This window comes from Electrophorus electricus, chromosome 1 (assembly GCF_013358815.1).
Source record: "Electrophorus electricus isolate fEleEle1 chromosome 1, fEleEle1.pri, whole genome shotgun sequence".
Taxonomy (NCBI): Eukaryota; Metazoa; Chordata; class Actinopteri; order Gymnotiformes; family Gymnotidae; genus Electrophorus; species Electrophorus electricus.
In genome coordinates, this window is record NC_049535.1 from 17,021,933 (window position 1) to 17,039,766 (window position 17,834).

The following is a 17,834-nucleotide window of genomic DNA, read 5'->3' on the forward strand; positions in this document are numbered from 1 at the left end:
CAGTGCCCATCACACAGAGAGGTACGGCCACACACAACACTACTGAACACTGCACAACACTACTGAACACTGCACAACACTACTGAACACTGCACAGCACTACTGAACACTGCACAACAGTGCGCATCACACAGAGAGGTACGGCTACGCACAACACTACTGAACACTGCACAACACTACTGAACACTACACAACAGTGCCCATCACACAGAGAGGTACGGCTACGCACAACACTACTGAACACTGCACAACACTACTGAACACTACACAACAGTGCCCATCACACAGAGAGGTACGGCTACGCACAACACTACTGAACACTGCACAACACTACTGAACACTACACAACAGTGCCCATCACACAGAGAGGTACGGCTACGCACAACACTACTGAACACTGCACAACACTACTGAACACTGCACAACAGTGCCCACCACACAGAGAGGTACGGCTACGCACAACACTACTGAACACTGCACAACACTACTGAACACTGCACAACAGTGCCCATCACACAGAGAGGTACGGCTACGCACAACACTACTGAACACTGCACAACACTACTGAACACTACACAACAGTGCCCATCACACAGAGAGGTACGGCTACGCACAACACTACTGAACACTGCACAACACTACTGAACACTACACAACAGTGCCCATCACACAGAGAGGTACGGCTACGCACAACACTACTGAACACTGCACAACACTACTGAACACTGCACAACAGTGCCCATCACACAGAGAGGTACGGCTACGCACAACACTACTGAACGCTACACATGATACAGGGAGCGTCTACTGAACAACACTGCCGGATGTTACCCAGTAGCATGGATCTGACACCAGCCCGCACAGAGGTCCTGTGTAGCAGAGCTGGCCAACACCTGCAATTTTTTATTCAGTCTTATGGTGCTCACTTGTGTCCACTTGGACTTAAGTACTGCATGGGTTAGTGCATAAATACTGCAAGGGTTAGTGCAGTATTGAGCTTCATGGTGTGTGTGTGTGTGTGTGGGATCTACAGATCACGATTCAGCTACAGTGAAATCCCAGGCTGTGGATGTGTTTGTTTGCTTTGACCCTGTTCTTCTCTCTAGATTATTTGAGTTTGTCTGTGTGTGTGTAAGTCATGAACTTTAAAGGCTTCTGGCTGCCAAGCTCCCATTTTCAAACAGAATGGGCAACATGCCTCACGCGCACACACACACCAGGACTCTGAATCGGATGACATCCGAGTGGAGACTCCCGTTCCCACGTGATTGAGTCTTTCTCATTTATCACTCTGTTTTCCTCTCAGCTTAAAAAGAAACCCAAAATAACAAAACAAAACAAAAAAAAAACACCTTCACTCTGTTTGATGTTCTGAGTCGGGGGGGGGGGGGGGGGGGGGGGACCCACCATATATATATGGTGGGTCAGTAAAGTGGCGCTCCAGCTCCGACACCCTCACTGTTCATTCTCTGTTCCGCTTCCTTATCGTTCGCCTCCGCCTCGTACCGCTGACGTCACGGCGCCTCGCGAGAGTCGGACAGGCGCGACCTGCTCATTCGGTGCGACTGAAATGTGAAGAAAAGTTACCATATCTGACTTCACCACTTTTATCAATGACTATATTCATATTGTTTATTTAAGGAACACACACACATCAATAATATCATAATGCATTATATTGCTGGGAAAAAGGTATTCAAACATTTCAAGCATATGTTTTTCCATTTTTCTATATATTATATATAACGAGCAGAGTTTTGACTGACACCCTTTCCTGCATCTAGGAATTGCCCGACTGGACGATCAGATCTTTATAAACAGGAACCCCGGCGTTCCATCAGTTGTGAAGTTCCACCCCTTTAACCCTTGCATTGCTGTGGCTGACAAAGACTCCATCTGGTGAGTGAGGCTGGCACACAACCTTTTTCCATCTCCAGGCGTTAAGTGAGAGTGGCAGTGTTGGGGTTGAACTGAGCAAGAGGACCAATGACACAGGTCTGCCCTAGAAGGACGTTTTGGGGTCTAGAATCTAGATTTTAGTTCCAGTGCTAAATTCAGGACTCTAGGTTCTGCTCAAACACTCTAGATCTACATGATAGCTCCTACTTTCCTGTGACAGAACTTAAAAAAGAAACTTCTTTAGTATATTTCTGTTTACACGTTTGACAGACGCTCTTATCCAGTGCGACTTACTTGCCCAGGTTGGGGACCGAATCCCAGTTCCCAACTGGAGAGGCAGAGTTGTTACGCTATATTGACTTAGTATAGGAAAGGTTAAGGGATTTCCCATGGGATCTTCTGGCCCAGTGGATCATAAGGTCCTGCACGGTCTGTATCGCCATTGGAAGGTGGCACAAGGCCGGGGGGGTTTCTAGGCCGTGGCATGCGATCGATCACACATAAGCGTTCGCCCGCTCTCTGTGTGCATTTAAGTTGTGATGGTGGAACGCGGTCGTGAGCAGAACCAGCAGGGTCCGGGCAGCGTGCGTATGGCGAACGCTCCCGCATTGGGACTGCAGGATTGAGCCTTCATGTGCGTACGCACGCGCGCGCAAACACACACACACACACACACAGGGCCGCATGCAAATGTGTGCGCACACATTCCCTGATCTGAAATTGGGGTGTCTTTATATTGGCCCTTCTGAACATGCTAGTGAGGCTTCTTGAGAAAAGCAGGGATTGAGACCCCAGACATGTGTGAGTACGGCTTTCACAGTACTTTCCTTCTCGGTGGTTGTGATAACTTTAGCATCTCTCGGCACAGAGAGCAGTAAGTGGGTCACCGTGACAGGTTATTATGGGTCTCACTATTAGGCTGAAGAACAGCACACCCTATTGGTGGGCAGGAATATCAGCAGCCTGATGCCTCATTCAAATGCATTCAAAACAAATACAACGCCCGGACATGGCAACAAGTTGCTTGGGCGCTACATTACGTCTGCTACTCTGTCCAGGGCTTGAACACACCAAAAGGCCTTTTTGTTATAGTAACTGGAATGACGCAGCGGGTGGCACTGTAGATACTTGTCACATAACCTCTCTTCAGCTGAGGTTAACGACCCTGATGGAGGTGAAGCTGATCCTGAGTTTTGCTTTGAGTGTCACCAGGAACATTTGTATTCAGTGTGTGTGTTTGTGTGTGTAGTTTTTGGGACTGGGAGAAAGGAGAGAGACTGGACTACTTCTACAATGGTAATCCTCGCTACACCCGCATCACTGCCATGGAGTACCTGAACGGGCACGACTGTTCCCTCCTGCTCACCGCAACTGGTACGTTCACCTGCCAGTCAGAACTCCTCCAATCAGCGGTAGCGCAAGCCTGTGCTATGTACCGGCTGTGATCTATGACTTGTCTGTGAGAGGTGGTGTGTGTGTGTGTGTGTGTGTGTGTGTGTGTGTGTGTGTGTGTGTGTGTGTGTGTGTGGTGTGTGTGTGTGTGTGTGTGTGTGTGTGTGTGAGAGAGTTGTCGGTGGGGAGTCTTTCTGAATGTCTCTGCCCCACTGCAGACGACGGGGCGTTGCGGATCTGGAAGAACTTTGCGGATCAGCGGAACCCCGAGATGGTGACCGCGTGGCAGGGGCTGTCGGACATGCTGCCAACGACACGAGGTTCGCAGAAACACACACACACACAGGTGGACACACACATCCTGGGGGTTTTTTTTGTTTGTTTGTTTTCCCCTGACCTTGGGCTGACCTTGCCTCATTTCATCCCCCATGCTGGCAGTGGCTGGAAAAGCATTTCGGAATTGCAGCACGAGTCGGGATTCTAGGGAAAACCATGGCTGCTCCGGTATGGATAAGGAGTCGTTTACCCAGTTACCCAAACTCCAGGAAAAGCTCTGTGGCTGTTGCTGTGGAAGTGGAGCATCCCCCACCCCCCACCCTGCTATGTTTAGAAAAAAATAGACCAGCTGACTAGTAGTAGATATGCCTTTGTTTACCTGTTTATTTTTAACCCTTTCACTTTGGTGTGGTTGTGTTGCAGTCTCGCTGCATTATGCCTCTCCTGTGTTTTCATGTTGCTATTACCAGATAGACAGGGATTCTCCCACCCGGGACTCAACATTGACACACACTTTTTGTTGCAGCTTTTTTTGTTGTTGTTTTTGTCTTATCGTCATGGTGAATGAAAATCCCCAGTAAATTTTACTATTTTCTTGGTAGGCCAGGTGTTAACTGAATGCTGAACTGTGCATTGACTTCCCAGAAGTAGATGGAGGTTGGAGAGAGAGGGAAAAAATGTGCCACCAAAGCCCTGCAGTTTGGATCTGTAGCACAGCCACAGGGGAGTCTAGGTCATTTAAGTCCTGCTCTACTCAACGTCTCGCACGCGCACACAGAGAAGGTTCTCCCTGGTGGCACTAAATACGGCTTCATCAATAGAGCTCCTGTGGTTGCTGCCTGTGCGAGGAGCGTTGACGCGCGTCGCTTCAGGAACTGACCTCAGACCTGTCGCTTATGCCGCTCGCGCACTCGCTGAGAGCTGTGGCTCCCTTGAACACAGTAGCTGCTGAGTGGTTTGGGCTGATCTGAGGTCTTTGTTCTGTCCAGCCTTTGCAGCTCCTCTTGCATTAAACGCACACACTCGCGTGTAAGCCTGTGCACACACTAGTGCAGTGTCGGCCCTCCACACACCTCTGATGTGCAAAACTAGTTTCCAGGTTTCTTGTTCCTTCAGATGGCGTATAATTGTCAGAAGCTGCTGCGTGCTGTGGGAACTACATATCCCAGCCTCCCTGAAGTGCCTTGCTGCTGCTCACCTCCCAACCTGCTGCTGCCTTTAGCCGCCCACGGGCTCTGCTAGGCGCCCTATCCCCCTATAGAGGGCAGGGTGGAAGGGCCAGACAAGGCCTGTCAGCTTTCTCAGCACCAGCCGTTGAAAACTCCTCCGAAACCGGGAATCTCAGAGAGTGAGTGTGTGTCTGCCACTGTGTACTCCTTCTCCCTGCCTCCCTCTCCCTGGATGGAGCAGTAAGCAACGCCCCCAGCTCGGCCAACGGAGCATTTAAGGGTCAAGACCGTAAGAAGTTCGTGAAGTGATCCTGACGTGTGGCGCAGGGAGGGTGGTGCATTTGAATATGGTGCAGTGCTGCTCTCTCCGTCAGGTTTAGCAGGGGACTCGATGTCGGCGGGACACGCCGTCATGCTGTGAACTGTTGGGTGCTGCCACGGTCCCACTGTCGCACACTCGCACGCCGCAGTGTAGCAGCAGCTGCAGACGCAGGTTTGCTGATGAGGGATTTGTGCATCTGCTTTAGGAGAAGGCAGAGCGAGTTTTACATTCATAAAGAGGTTTCCAGTGGAGGGAGGGAGAAAGAGCGAGTGCAGCGTGTGGAGGGAGCACACAGTGGCATTTGACTCAGGGTGAACTTTAATTGATCTTTAATTGGCAGATTTCATGCTGAGAAACCCCAGACTTGTTTTCACTTCCACTCCTGCCGTGTGTGTGTGCGCGTGTGTGAGAGCATATGCATCTTTTGGCTAACTCTGTCTTTGGCTGATGTACTGACCTGCTCCTGCTATCTCTCTCCTCCCCTCTCCTCCTCTGCCCTCTTCCTGTCTCTCCTCCTCTCCCCTCCTCTGCCTCCTCCGGTCTCCTCTCCCTCCCCTCTCTCATCTCACAGGTCTAGCTCGACGGGTTTCGATCTATCTTGACAGAAGTAAACAGGGAGGTGAGTGCTTCACTCACCCGCCCGTCTCCTTTGTTAGGTGGGAATACTACCACACTCATCTGTCATGCCCGCCAGACTCCTCGTCCATCCAGTTAGGCGCACTTTCTCTCCGCACTGCCTCACAACCCCCCCCCACGGTCCCAGCTGCCTGTCCGAGCCGCTCCACCTCGGATCATTCCCGAGTGCGATTCTGCTGCCCACGGATCCAGCTAGCCGCAGTTTCGCTCCCGCCGGCCCCGGGAGGACTCACCTGGCTCACGGTCGAAGCGCGTGCGCGCGTGTGTCCAATGTGTTCGACTGAAGCACATTACAGATGTTAATGCAGGAATCGCATCTCAGCTGTTGGCGCACAGACATCGTTTTGAATGTGCCGGACGGTCTGGTGTTTGGCTTTTCATAACCCTGACCTCCTGGACTCTGGGACGAGCCGGGCCGACACGGGCACCAGGGCCGCTGGCTAGAGCTGCTGCCTTCCTCTGTCTGTGCGCATGTGTAGAGGCTAACATTAGCTGATTCTCATGCTCTCAGCTTCAGCAACTGATCAGAACGACTTGCATATTCCCTGGGGGATCACACCCGTGGTGATTGCGTTGCTAGCTCTGTGCGCTTTCCACACTAAAATGAGCGTTGGTGTCTGCGAATATAGTGGGAGTTAAATGATGCGATTCACGGAACGTTCTTGCCATGCAACCTAGCCGCGTTTTCTTTGGCCATCACGGATGTCCGGCCGTTGACGCGGACGGAGGCAGGACTCCCTGTACACCCCAGAGCATCAGTCCTGTATTACAGAGTATTATTAGATTATTATTTTTATTATTTACGGATTCTTGCAACATTTTCTTTTTTCAGCATTTTTTAATTTTGCTTTCACACTTTAGCTTTGGCTTAGCTTTCTGTATTTCAGTCTTTTATTTATTCCCTTGCTCCTGTATCTTTTCTAAACATTTGTTTTGTATTGGGAGCTGCTGCAGTCTTTGCCAATTCCCAGTGTGGACAGCCTCCAGCACACTGTGATCACAGAAGCCAAACTCCACAGCCAAAGTGATTTGATTTTGGTTTGATTTGATTTTATCATCTCACATTGAAGTGGTCCCTATATGAAAGCACACGTGTGCACACACACACACTCACACACACACACACTTATCATTCAGTTGCTGCAAACTTTTCCTGCTGTTTACCACAGTGCAGCCCTGCTTGACTTCACACTGCAGAGCGCACGCCGTATGCTGAGTCCGTGTGGCATCAGTAGGAAGTGATGAAATGAGACATCCTGTTTGACATCATTCTTTCAGCAGGTTTAATGCATGTGTTGTGAGCTCTGCTCTGTGAGCCTGCTAGCTGGAATTATTTATGAGACGCTGTCATAGGGATGGGGTTGTTTGAGAGGTTTTTGCCCTCACTGGTCTCCGTGTTTTATACTCCTGTGTGTGTGCGCGCGTGTCCGTGCCTGGAAGTTCCCCTTGTTTTTACTTTGGTTTTGTTTTTTTTGACTGAGAGCAGAAGCTGGGAAACTAGGACACTAGGGCTAGAAACACAGGAAATACTGCTGCATTTTTCTGTGTGTGTGTGTGGGTGTGTGTGTTGGGGTGTGTGTGTGTGGGTGTGTGTGTTGGGGTGGGGGGATGTGCATGTTTGCAAGTGTGTTGACCTCGCATAAAAGCTCTTTCAGCCCTGATTGGCTGAACTAAGTAGTAGACTGGAATGACCCGGTGCACCACCAGGGTGGTGGTGTCAGCGTGTCCTGAGAGCATGGCGCCGTGTGAAGCAGGGAATAAATACTCCAGCAGGTGGCGCTGCGTGAGTCGGAACGGTAGATGACATGCATAATCTGCGTACGTGTGTGAGGGGTTGTGTGTGTGTGTGGGGACATGGGTGGCGTGCAAACGCGTGTATGTGCGTGAACGCATACTTGTGTTAATGTACTTGTTGTTTTGTGTATTGTGTGGGGTTTTTTGTTTGTTTGTTTTTTGGTGGGTGTAGCTGGATATGTGAGTGTAGGTTAATCTCTGTGGTGTGTGTGTGTGTGTCAGGTGCAGGTATGGTGGTGGACTGGGAACAAGAGACAGGTCTGCTCATGACCTCTGGTGACGTCCGGGTCATCCGCATCTGGGACACGGAGAGAGAGATGAAAGTGCAGGTAACCACACACAGGTAGCACAAACACTTACTTATATAACAGACAGAGAGATGAAAGTGCAGGCAACCACACACAGGTAGCACAAGCACTTACTTATATAACAGACAGAGAGATGAAAGTGCAGGCAACCACACACAGGTAGCACAAGCACTTACTTATATAACAGACAGAGATGAAAGTGCAGGTAACCACACACAGGTAGCACAAACACTTACTTATATAACAGACAGAGAGATGAAAGTGCAGGCAACCACACACAGGTAGCACAAACACTTACTTATATAACAGACAGAGAGATGAAAGTGCAGGCAACCACACACAGGTAGCACAAACACTTACTTATATAACAGACAGAGAGATGAAAGTGCAGGCAACCACACACAGGTAGCACAAGCACTTACTTATATAACAGACAGAGAGATGAAAGTGCAGGCAACCACACACAGGTAGCACAAGCACTTACTTATATAACAGACAGAGAGATGAAAGTGCAGGTAACTACACCCAGGTAGCACAAACACTTACTTATATAACAGACAGAGAGATGAAAGTGCAGGCAACCACACACAGGTAGCACAAGCACTTACTTATATAACAGACAGAGAGATGAAAGTGCAGGCAACCACACACAGGTAGCACAAACACTTACTTATATAACAGACAGAGAGATGAAAGTGCAGGCAACCACACACAGGTAGCACAAGCACTTACTTATATAACAGACAGAGAGATGAAAGTGCAGGTAACCACACACAGGTAGCACAAGCACTTACTTATATAACAGACAGAGAGATGAAAGTGCAGGTAACTACACCCAGGTAGCACAAACACTTACTTATATAACAGACAGAGATGAAAGTGCAGGTAACTACACACAGGTAGCACAAACACTTATATAACAGAGAGATGAAAGTGCAGGTAACTACACACAGGTAGCACAAACACTTACTTATATAACAGACAGAGATGAAAGTGCAGGTAACTACACACAGGTAGCACAAGCACTTACTTATATAACAGACAGAGAGATGAAAGTGCAGGTAACCACACACACTCATATAAGGCAGACAGGCACAAAAAGTGCAAGTAACTACATAAAAGTAGCACATACATAAAGATACCATAACCATAGCATAAACACACTTATTTAAAACACACACACACACACACACACACACACACACACACCCCACTCACACATTTATTTAACACACACAAACATTAGCCATTCACATGTTCATATCGCACACTCACATGCACCCAAACCACTCACACACTGATATATCACACACACAAACCACTCAGTCATATAACACATAAACAAACTACACACACAAACATAAACCACTCGCACCCATACAACACACACAAACATAAACCACACATACACACAAACCACTCACTCGCTTATATAACATGCACACACAAACATAAACCACTCACACCTCATACAACACACAAACATAAACCACACACACACACAAACCACCAACGCCCATGTGACTCCCACACATACTCATGACACACACAAGCATAAACCGCTCATATAACACACAAACATGAATATAAGCCATACATATGACCATATAAAACACTCAAACAAAAAAAACAAACCACCCCACACTCATATAACATGAACACAGATGCACACACGTTCTCACACATGCATAAGACCTAGATACACACTCATAAGAGCGACATACACAAACAAACTCCACACAGTCATACAGCATGCACAAAACACACGCACGCACAGCTAAACTGCCATACACATTGACACAACACACACTCATGGTTCACACTCACACACAGAGTTTCATTACATTCTCAGGTCTGTATCCAGATACAATACACACAGTAAACAAATCCCACATGAAACACACTTTTACAGCGCTTAAACTTTAAATTCGCTCTTACAGCAAATGCACGTTTGGGTGTGTGTGTGTTTGTTGCCACAGGACATCCCAACAGGAGCAGACAGCTGTGTGACCAGTCTGTCCTGTGATCCACAGCGCTCCCTAGTGGTGGCTGGGCTGGGTGACGGCTCAGTGCGAGTCTATGATCGCAGAATGGCCCCTAATGAATGGTGAGTCAACATGAACAGAGTCCCTGCAAAGATTCGACTCGAATCCCATTGAGAACCAACAAGGAGAAGCATTTGACTGAATCACAACTGAAAGGACGTCAACTTTAAAGAGAATAATCCCAGAACCCAGACTGTCCTATACAGCTGCAACACAGGGAAATTGTTGAGAATTAATATAAACCAATATAATACAACATAATGTGATGTAATATAAATAATAAAGGTTTTGGTGTCACAGTGATCACTGGAAGGTCACGGCTGAATGAATGAGTTTTACCTGAGTGCCAGCTTTGAATCACTACTGAATCTACATATTTAAGTGGTATAAAGAATCAAGAATATACCATGCTGTTTGGCTCAGTGAGCAGGGTGGAGTAGTCATGGGAAGACCCGCTAACCCCCACTCACCCCGGACCTCATCACTCACTACAGACAGGACACTGATCAGTGTGCTTTATTTCATAGGCAGAGCTGTGCGTGTGTGTGAGATTGTGTACATGCATGTGTAGGTCTTTGTGTACACGTGCGGTGGAGATAGTGTTTGGATACTTAGTTGTGAGTCACATGCGCGTGCACACACACACACACACACACACACACCATTAAAAAGTATTGTAATTAAACCATAAAATGGCACATGAATTTTTAAGTCATGCTAATTTGCTCCCCCCGGGTCTAGCATTTTCCACTGCTCAAGCTGTTCATCCTCTGTGCTCTATCAGGAGACCTGTGGGGTCTAACCCCTCCATCACACCCTCCCCTCCTTCTCTCGCTCTCTCCCTCTCTCCTCCTCTCACTCGCTCGCTCACTCTAGCTCTTTCTCCATCTCTCCAACTCTCTCTCTATTGCCTCCTCACCGTCTTACTCCTTTTTCATTTGTCGACTGGTTTTTCTGTTTTTAAAATGTCAAGTACACACTCAGAAGCAGAACACAAGGCCACTGCCCCCCCCCCCCCAAACACACACACACACACACACACGCACACACAAACATAACTGGTCTGAACCAGTCTATAGTAACCTTGCACTAATCTAATGCACAGTGGAGGAGAATGTCTCATGTGTTTTCATTAAACCTGCTTTAATTCTGTAATTGCACACTTCTTTAAGTGCTTTAAGTCCTACCACTCTCTCCTTCATTCTTACACACACACACACACACAGTATTTGTTATTAATGAAAATATTATTGCAATATTAACAGTGAGAATAGAATATGTGCAGTAATTCTTTTCACAGTAACAGATTGAATACTAACAGTATTGGCAGCCTGTCCCACTGTTAGAATCACTCCCTTCACTGCAGTTGGGAATTCTGTCTGATGTTCCTTTAGCACCCCCTAGTGGCTCACTTGCGCTTTTGTCTTCCATGGCAACGAGCTTGCTGAGATTTAAATATTAAGAAAACTAGCTGTAAAAGGAGCACTTTTAGAGTTTTGATTGTTTGTTTTTTTGCGTTGCAGTCGCGTGATGACATATCGAGAGCATGGGGCGTGGGTAGTGAAAGCTCACGTGCAGAGGGAGACAAACGGAGAAATCGTCAGTGTCAGGTACCTACTACACACACACGGAGACAAATCCAAATAAACCTTATTTCAGTACTGTGGATTGAATACTCACAGTGCTTGTAACACAAGTCGTCATCTACCTTCTATAATTCTTGGGGGGGGGGTGTGTGGGGGTTTTTTTTTTACACCCGCAGTGTAAATGGTGACGTGCGTTTCTTTGAGGCGCGGACACCGGACTCGGTAAATGTGTTACAGACGGTGAAAGGCCTGACAGCGTTGGACATTCACCCCCAGGCTAACCTCTTTGCCTGGTGAGTGTGTGTGTGTGTGTGTGTGTGTGAGAGTGAGTGACATTTACCCCTGGGCTAACCTCTCTGCCTGGTCAGTCGGTGGGTGGTTGCAAATTGGGTGTATGTTTCATTCACTGTAGGCTAAATTCACGTGTGTGTGTGAGAGAGAGAGATTTCCTTACAGGGGGGAGTGGGTGTGTGAAGGTGGGTTTTGTTGTGGGTGTGTGTCAGGGGATGTCTTTCAATTCAGACCTCAAGCCCCCAATGGTTCCAGTACAGAAGGGTCAAAGATGAGCGTGTGATTAATCGAGGGCCGTAGTACGGCAGAGCAGCACTGGCTCAAACGAGAACACCGTCTTTGAACTTCTGCTTGAAAATGTTGTTCAGTTGCTACCTAAGGGGTGTGGAGAAGCCGCATAACCTGAGACGTTATGCGGTAATATTGTGGTGACAGGCAGTTATCTGCTAACAGGATGTCTGTGGTAGTATAACGTCAGCCTGGGCTGTTATGACCTTATATGGGGTTGTGTGTGTGTGTGAGTAAGTGTGTGTGAGTAAGTGTGTGTGAGTAAGTGTGTGTGAGTAAGTGTGTGCGTGTGTGTGAGTAAGTGTGTGCGTGTGTGAGTGTGTGCGTGTGTATATATGTGTGTGTGTGTATATGTGTGTGTGTGTGTGTGTGTGTGCGCAGCTGTAACTTTAGATCTTGCTGCTGTTCTGTTCACCACTGGACACAGTTCTATTTGTTTTCTCTCTTCACACTGCAGTATGTGCAACATGTGTGACACCTGTATTCTGAGAACGTTTCACTCCGAGGTGGCCGGTCACCGTGAGAACACTGCGTGACTGTGACCATGGATTGGTCGCAGACATGTTGACAGGTGTACCTGCGGATGAGTGTGTTTAACCAGCGTGTATCCAGGGCAACGCTGATTGCTGGAAATTGTGATTATAATTAACCACACTGCATTTTTCATTATTTGCAGTGTTTTAAAGCCCATGGTACCTTGAGGAAGGCTTTTTACCCACAATTCATCCATTGCCAGATGTTTTCATGTCAGTTGGTTTGCAAGGCAGACCTCATACCCTGTGCAGCAGAATGTGATGAAGCGAAATTGACCAGTCACAATGGCCTTGGTTCCTCTAGTGTAAATCGAACAGCCGCAATGGACTTGGTTCCTCTAGTGTAAATCGACCAGTCGCAATGGCCTTGGTTCCTCTAGTGTAAATCGACCAGTCGCAATGGCCTTGGTTCCTCTAGTTTAAATTGACCAGCCGCAATGGCCTTGGTTCCTTTAGTGTAAATCGAACAGCCGCAATGGCCTTGATTCCACTAGTGTAAATCGACCAGTCGCAATGGCCTTGGTTCCTCTAGTGTAAATTGACCAGTCGCAATGGCCTTGGTTCCTCTAGTGTAAATCGAACAGCCGCAATGGCCTTGGTTCCTCTAGTGTAAATCGACCAGTCGCAATGGCCTTGGTTCCTCTAGTGTAAATCGACCAGTCGCAATGGCCTTGGTTCCTCTAGTGTAAATCGAACAGCCGCAATGGCCTTGGTTCCTCTAGTGTAAATCATAGTGGGATACACAGATGTGGCTCTTTCTCACAAACTGATATGATCGTTGTGTTAGAAACATTTTCCTGATGCTTAAAAAATCCAGTAATGCACTCTCTCTCTCTCTCTCTCTCTCTCTCTCTCTCTCTCTCTCTCCTCAGTGGTTCTATGAATCAATTCATAGCAGTCTATAACTCCAATGGTGACGTGATCAGTAATATTAAGTACTATGACGGCTTTATGGGACAGCGTATTGGCGCTATCAGCTGCCTTGCCTTCCACCCTTACTGGGTAAGAGATCACACACACAGTCACCACAGAGAGAACACAGCAGTCTACTTGATTAGTGTACAGATGGGTGGAGCTGCTGCTAATGCTCTGTTTATCATATGACCTCACTTTCTTTAGTGTCTCTCTCGCTATCTTTAGTGAGGTCATAAGATAAACATGTCGAGCTGTAATTTGAGTTAAATTAACACTTATGAGTCCTAACAGTCTCCTCTGTATAGTTTCATTTTATTTTATTTGTTTTATGCTTTTGTATTGTTCATTCTCATTTATTATGCCCAGTTGGATGATAACATGAAATGGAATATACATTTGTAACTATATATCTGTCTGCCTTAATAATATTAAACAACCTTTTTTCTACTGCACCTTCCACCTCTCTTTCTCTCACTCTGTATTCATCGCTCTCTCATTTTCCTCTCTCTCTCTCTCTCTCTCTCTCTCTCTCTCTCTCCTCGATCTTCTCTCTCTCTCTCTCTCATCTCTCTCTCTCTCTCTCTTCTCTCTCTCTCTCTCTAGCCTCATTTGGCTGTGGGAAGTAATGACTACTACATGTCCATCTACTCAGCGGAGAAGAGACTGAGATAACGCCATGACCCCTCCTCTCTGACCTTTTGACTTTACACGCCCTGCTGAGGCAGGATGTAAATGACTTCTTGTATATATGCAACTACCACCATGAATGTCTAGTGAAGGCTGCTGAACTCACACAATGACTTATCATTATTATTATAATTATTGTTGTCATAATTCTTCTTATTTTGGAATTATTGATTGTAGACTTGGCTGTGCTGAGCAGTGTGTGTATTTGAACTGCGTATAAAAAAAAACCCGACAGAAGTGTAGAAATATATTGTACACTTCTGCTAAGAGGCTTTGCAGCCTTCCGGAAGTTTTCGCATGCCTCCTCCTGTAGTTGCTTCGGGGTGGGGTCTGAGAGCCGAAGGGGGCGGAGTCTCAGAGCAGGCAAGGTCTGGACATTAAGGCCAGCAATGAGACAGCGGGGGGAGAGCGAGAGCAGGTGTTACACTGAAAGCACGCACCCTGAGCAAGCTGAAGGGGAGGACAGCAGCCCCGCTGAAACCTCAGCACCTGGACATCGGGACTGATTTCACGTGGACACAAGGATTAGTGCAACTCGCGTGACTGGATGCTTTGAGGGACTCACATGTGCTCTCTCTCCCCAGCTGAAATGTAGGAACCAAAGCACAGGCATTCGCTGTACACGCACTTGTGCGCATGTACGCGCGTGCGCATATGTTTGTGTCTTGCCATGCTGAAGTAACACACCACACCTTATGAACCAGCACACAGACTCTTACGGCATATTCTGATTGGCTTACATACATGTCCACACACACACACACACACACACACACATGCGTGCACCCAGTGCCAAAACCCAATCTCCACACAGACACACACAATTGAGCACACACCCTTACCTTCCGTGCAGTAACACCTTTGAAAGTTCTCTCCGGACTCTGGACCACTGGAGGAAGAGACCGCACTACCCCCAACCTCAAATGTTTGCTTGCACAGATCAATACAAGAGCCAGATCATACATACACAGAGCATTTCCCCCCCCCCCCCCCAAGTCAGGAAGGTCTGGGAAAGGGGGTTTATAAACACTCTATCACATGCATGGAATTCTGGCACTGTCGTCTGTGACTGTTGCTTCTCCCTCCAGGGTGTGCCCATGACCTCTTGAACTTTGAACTATTGAAAGGTCATAGGCCACTGCCGCCGTCACGGCGTCCACCTTGTGTACCAGCCATCTTGATAGCCGCTGCCATCATCGTCCATCGGTCTTACATGGCACCGCAAAATGTGTTTTCCCAGCGGGACTTTTTAAATGCTTTGCTTTTCATCTTGGTTGGTTTGTTTGTTTGTTTGTTTGTTTGCTTTTGTTCTGTAATTGCTTGGTTTGTTAGGCACTGGGTCACTGCTACTGAAACGCTGAAAAGCCAAACCCCACGCAGCACTCAGACAGCACTGCTTCCACATCTGTCACTCTTTCGTTCATCCCCTCCCCCCCCCCATTCAAATAGCTTTATTGGCATGAACTGTAATTAACAACCGTTGCCAAAGTTATTATAGAATTCTTAATATTAATCATCATAAAACTTGAAAAAAGGAAAATAAATAAGTCCATATAATAAAGATTAGACAAGTACTTTCATATTCTCTCCCCCTCTTCCCCTCCTGCTCCGCTTTCTGTTTAGCACGTTGGCTCACACATCTGCCTCGTGACTCAGTGCTTCTCACTGATCTGAGTGTTGGATCTTTTAAGGCTTTAAGGCAGCCGTCTTCACGCTTGCTTCGCAAACCTCCTCTCTCCTTCTTTCTCTCTCTCTCTCTCTCTCTCTCTCTCTCTCTCTCTCTCTCTCTCTCTCTACCGCTCCTTCTCCACCCATCCTGCACCTCTTCTCCAGCACCAAAATACCTGGAGATTGGAAACAGGTCGTTGGGGATGGGTTAGGAAAATGGGCCCAAAAGGCGCGTGGATCTTGTCCGTGGTGCAGTTTTAGCAGATGGGGGTCGGACGATGCTGTGCTGTGCAGAGTCACCAGTACGAACTGCAGTGAAATCAGACGGACAGCGCCACCTTGGGGACAGGTTTCACCTGTTCGGTACAATATTCATGTGTCACTGAAGACGTAATAACTGAACAAATGTGTGTAGAGTCCAAGCCAGGCACTAGGTCCCAGTCTTGTTTGCTTGTCTCTAAAACTCAAATGACTGCCTGGAGTCATTCGAGTTGCTCGAAATGTATTGACGTAAAATCAAAGTAAGACGTTTTTGTGAAGTGTGGTTAGAAATTAGGTGGCTAAAAATGAGGCTTTAATTATTTAGGGGGGCTTTCTACGAGCCATACTCGTCACCAATCAATCTGTAAGTGTACATACTGTTAAACACCAAAACCTGTTACCAGGGCAACCACCTGGAAGAGGACGATGGGCCTCTCGACTAGTTCAGCAGTGTTCCACTGTCAACATTCAGAACCGAAGTGGAAATGCCTTTATTTTTGCCACACCGGAGACCGGGGGCCACAGACTCGCTCAATGTCGCCGTGGTGTGGCGTTCCCCACGGAGGACAACGACTACCCGTCCCTTAGAAACACCGAGCTTCCTCCACACCTCTACATTCAGGCCAAATATTTCCAACATTTGACACTGTATTTACCTCTCAAAGAACTACCTTTTGGTTCTGATTTCTGATGGTTGAACATTACTTATTGCTGTGTAACAATTTTCACCTTTATTTTTATTTATAAGGTTTTTTTTTTATCACATTCTCTTTATTGTGCTTGTTTTTCCCCCTTTGAACATGGTTTTGTTTTAAGTTGGTTGCGTTTGTTAGCCTTCTACAATGCCTGCCTTGAGCTTGACCGAGAGACGCGTCTTCTTTCCCCTGCACAGAAGCCTCTCATGTCCCTCTGGCCTTCAGAGTCGAGTCGGAGCTGTGGCTAACGCCACGCTCACGGGCTGGATTCACTTAAGGAGCAATATATTTGTATATAATGGACCTCGGTCACAGGCCCACCACATACAACTCTTCAGCCCCCTAGAGGGGTGCGTAGGAGATACTGCAGCTTCACTGAGTGGAACTGAATGGTCACTGACTTTACCCCCAGCCCTTCCCTCGCAGATTATCCTGCTTTGAGTTTTAACATTTTAGATTTAAAGAAAAAAGAGAAACTTGTAGAATGCAATCGGGTGTTATCTGTGACTTTAGATTGCTTTGCTGGCTGTGGTTTTTATGAAAAGAAAGGAATCACTCAAATAAACCAAATACACCAACATTCATTTCGCCAGTGTGTCATATTTGATTTGCTTGATCATTTTCCTGCTTATTGTTTTCTCGTCCTTTTTTCCTAATCTGAGTATGTGTGGTCCTAAATGATCACTTCTAAAGGCTTTGCCCTTTCACACCCACACAGTTCCTGAGTTTACTGTCTCATAATAACCTTTTCCCCTCTGAACACTGCAGGATTCAGTTTACTCTGTGCCGCCATAGTTTGGTATTCCCAAAATCTTTGTTGGCATAAAAACCATGGTCTGTATATCATGCCTCGGATTGTGTGCCAGCTCCTGAAATGTTTTCCCTCCCAGTCAGTGTTATTGTCTGCAAGGTGACTTTGGTCCTTCAGGGTGTGAAGCTCTAGATGTGTAGTTGTAAATTCATGGTGTCCGAGTTGCCGCTTCTGGTTGCTTTCTGTTCTGCTCACCTAAAATCTGTCTGTCTGTCTGTACTTGTTCTTGTTTTTCCGATTCTTCTCTCTTTATGCTAT

At 47.1% G+C, this 17,834-nt stretch overlaps 1 protein-coding gene across 8 annotated transcripts in view; it reads left to right on the top strand.

The window, feature by feature from the left end:
• The window catches only part of rptor (regulatory associated protein of MTOR, complex 1), a 79,683-nt gene extending 62,338 nt beyond the window's left edge, over positions 1-17,345 (top strand). For 3 of the 8 annotated variants that reach the window (XM_035525601.1, XM_035525628.1, XM_035525605.1), the window contains 11 exons: positions 1,785-1,899; positions 3,149-3,273; positions 3,510-3,611; positions 3,730-3,795; positions 5,630-5,677; positions 7,711-7,817; positions 9,776-9,903; positions 11,365-11,451; positions 11,604-11,720; positions 13,412-13,541; positions 14,058-17,345. In XM_035525601.1, the coding sequence (XP_035381494.1) occupies positions 1,785-1,899; positions 3,149-3,273; positions 3,510-3,611; positions 3,730-3,795; positions 5,630-5,677; positions 7,711-7,817; positions 9,776-9,903; positions 11,365-11,451; positions 11,604-11,720; positions 13,412-13,541; positions 14,058-14,126 (1,094 nt within the window). In that variant the 3' untranslated portion in view covers positions 14,127-17,345. Of the gene's footprint in view, positions 1-1,784; positions 1,900-3,148; positions 3,274-3,509; positions 3,612-3,729; positions 3,796-5,629; positions 5,678-7,710; positions 7,818-8,723; positions 8,736-9,775; positions 9,904-11,364; positions 11,452-11,603; positions 11,721-13,411; positions 13,542-14,057 lie in introns of all 8 variants that reach the window. The other 5 variants (XM_035525614.1, XM_035525620.1, XM_035525623.1 and 2 more) reach the window with 3 other exon arrangements.
• The last annotated feature ends 489 nt before the right edge of the window (positions 17,346-17,834 follow it).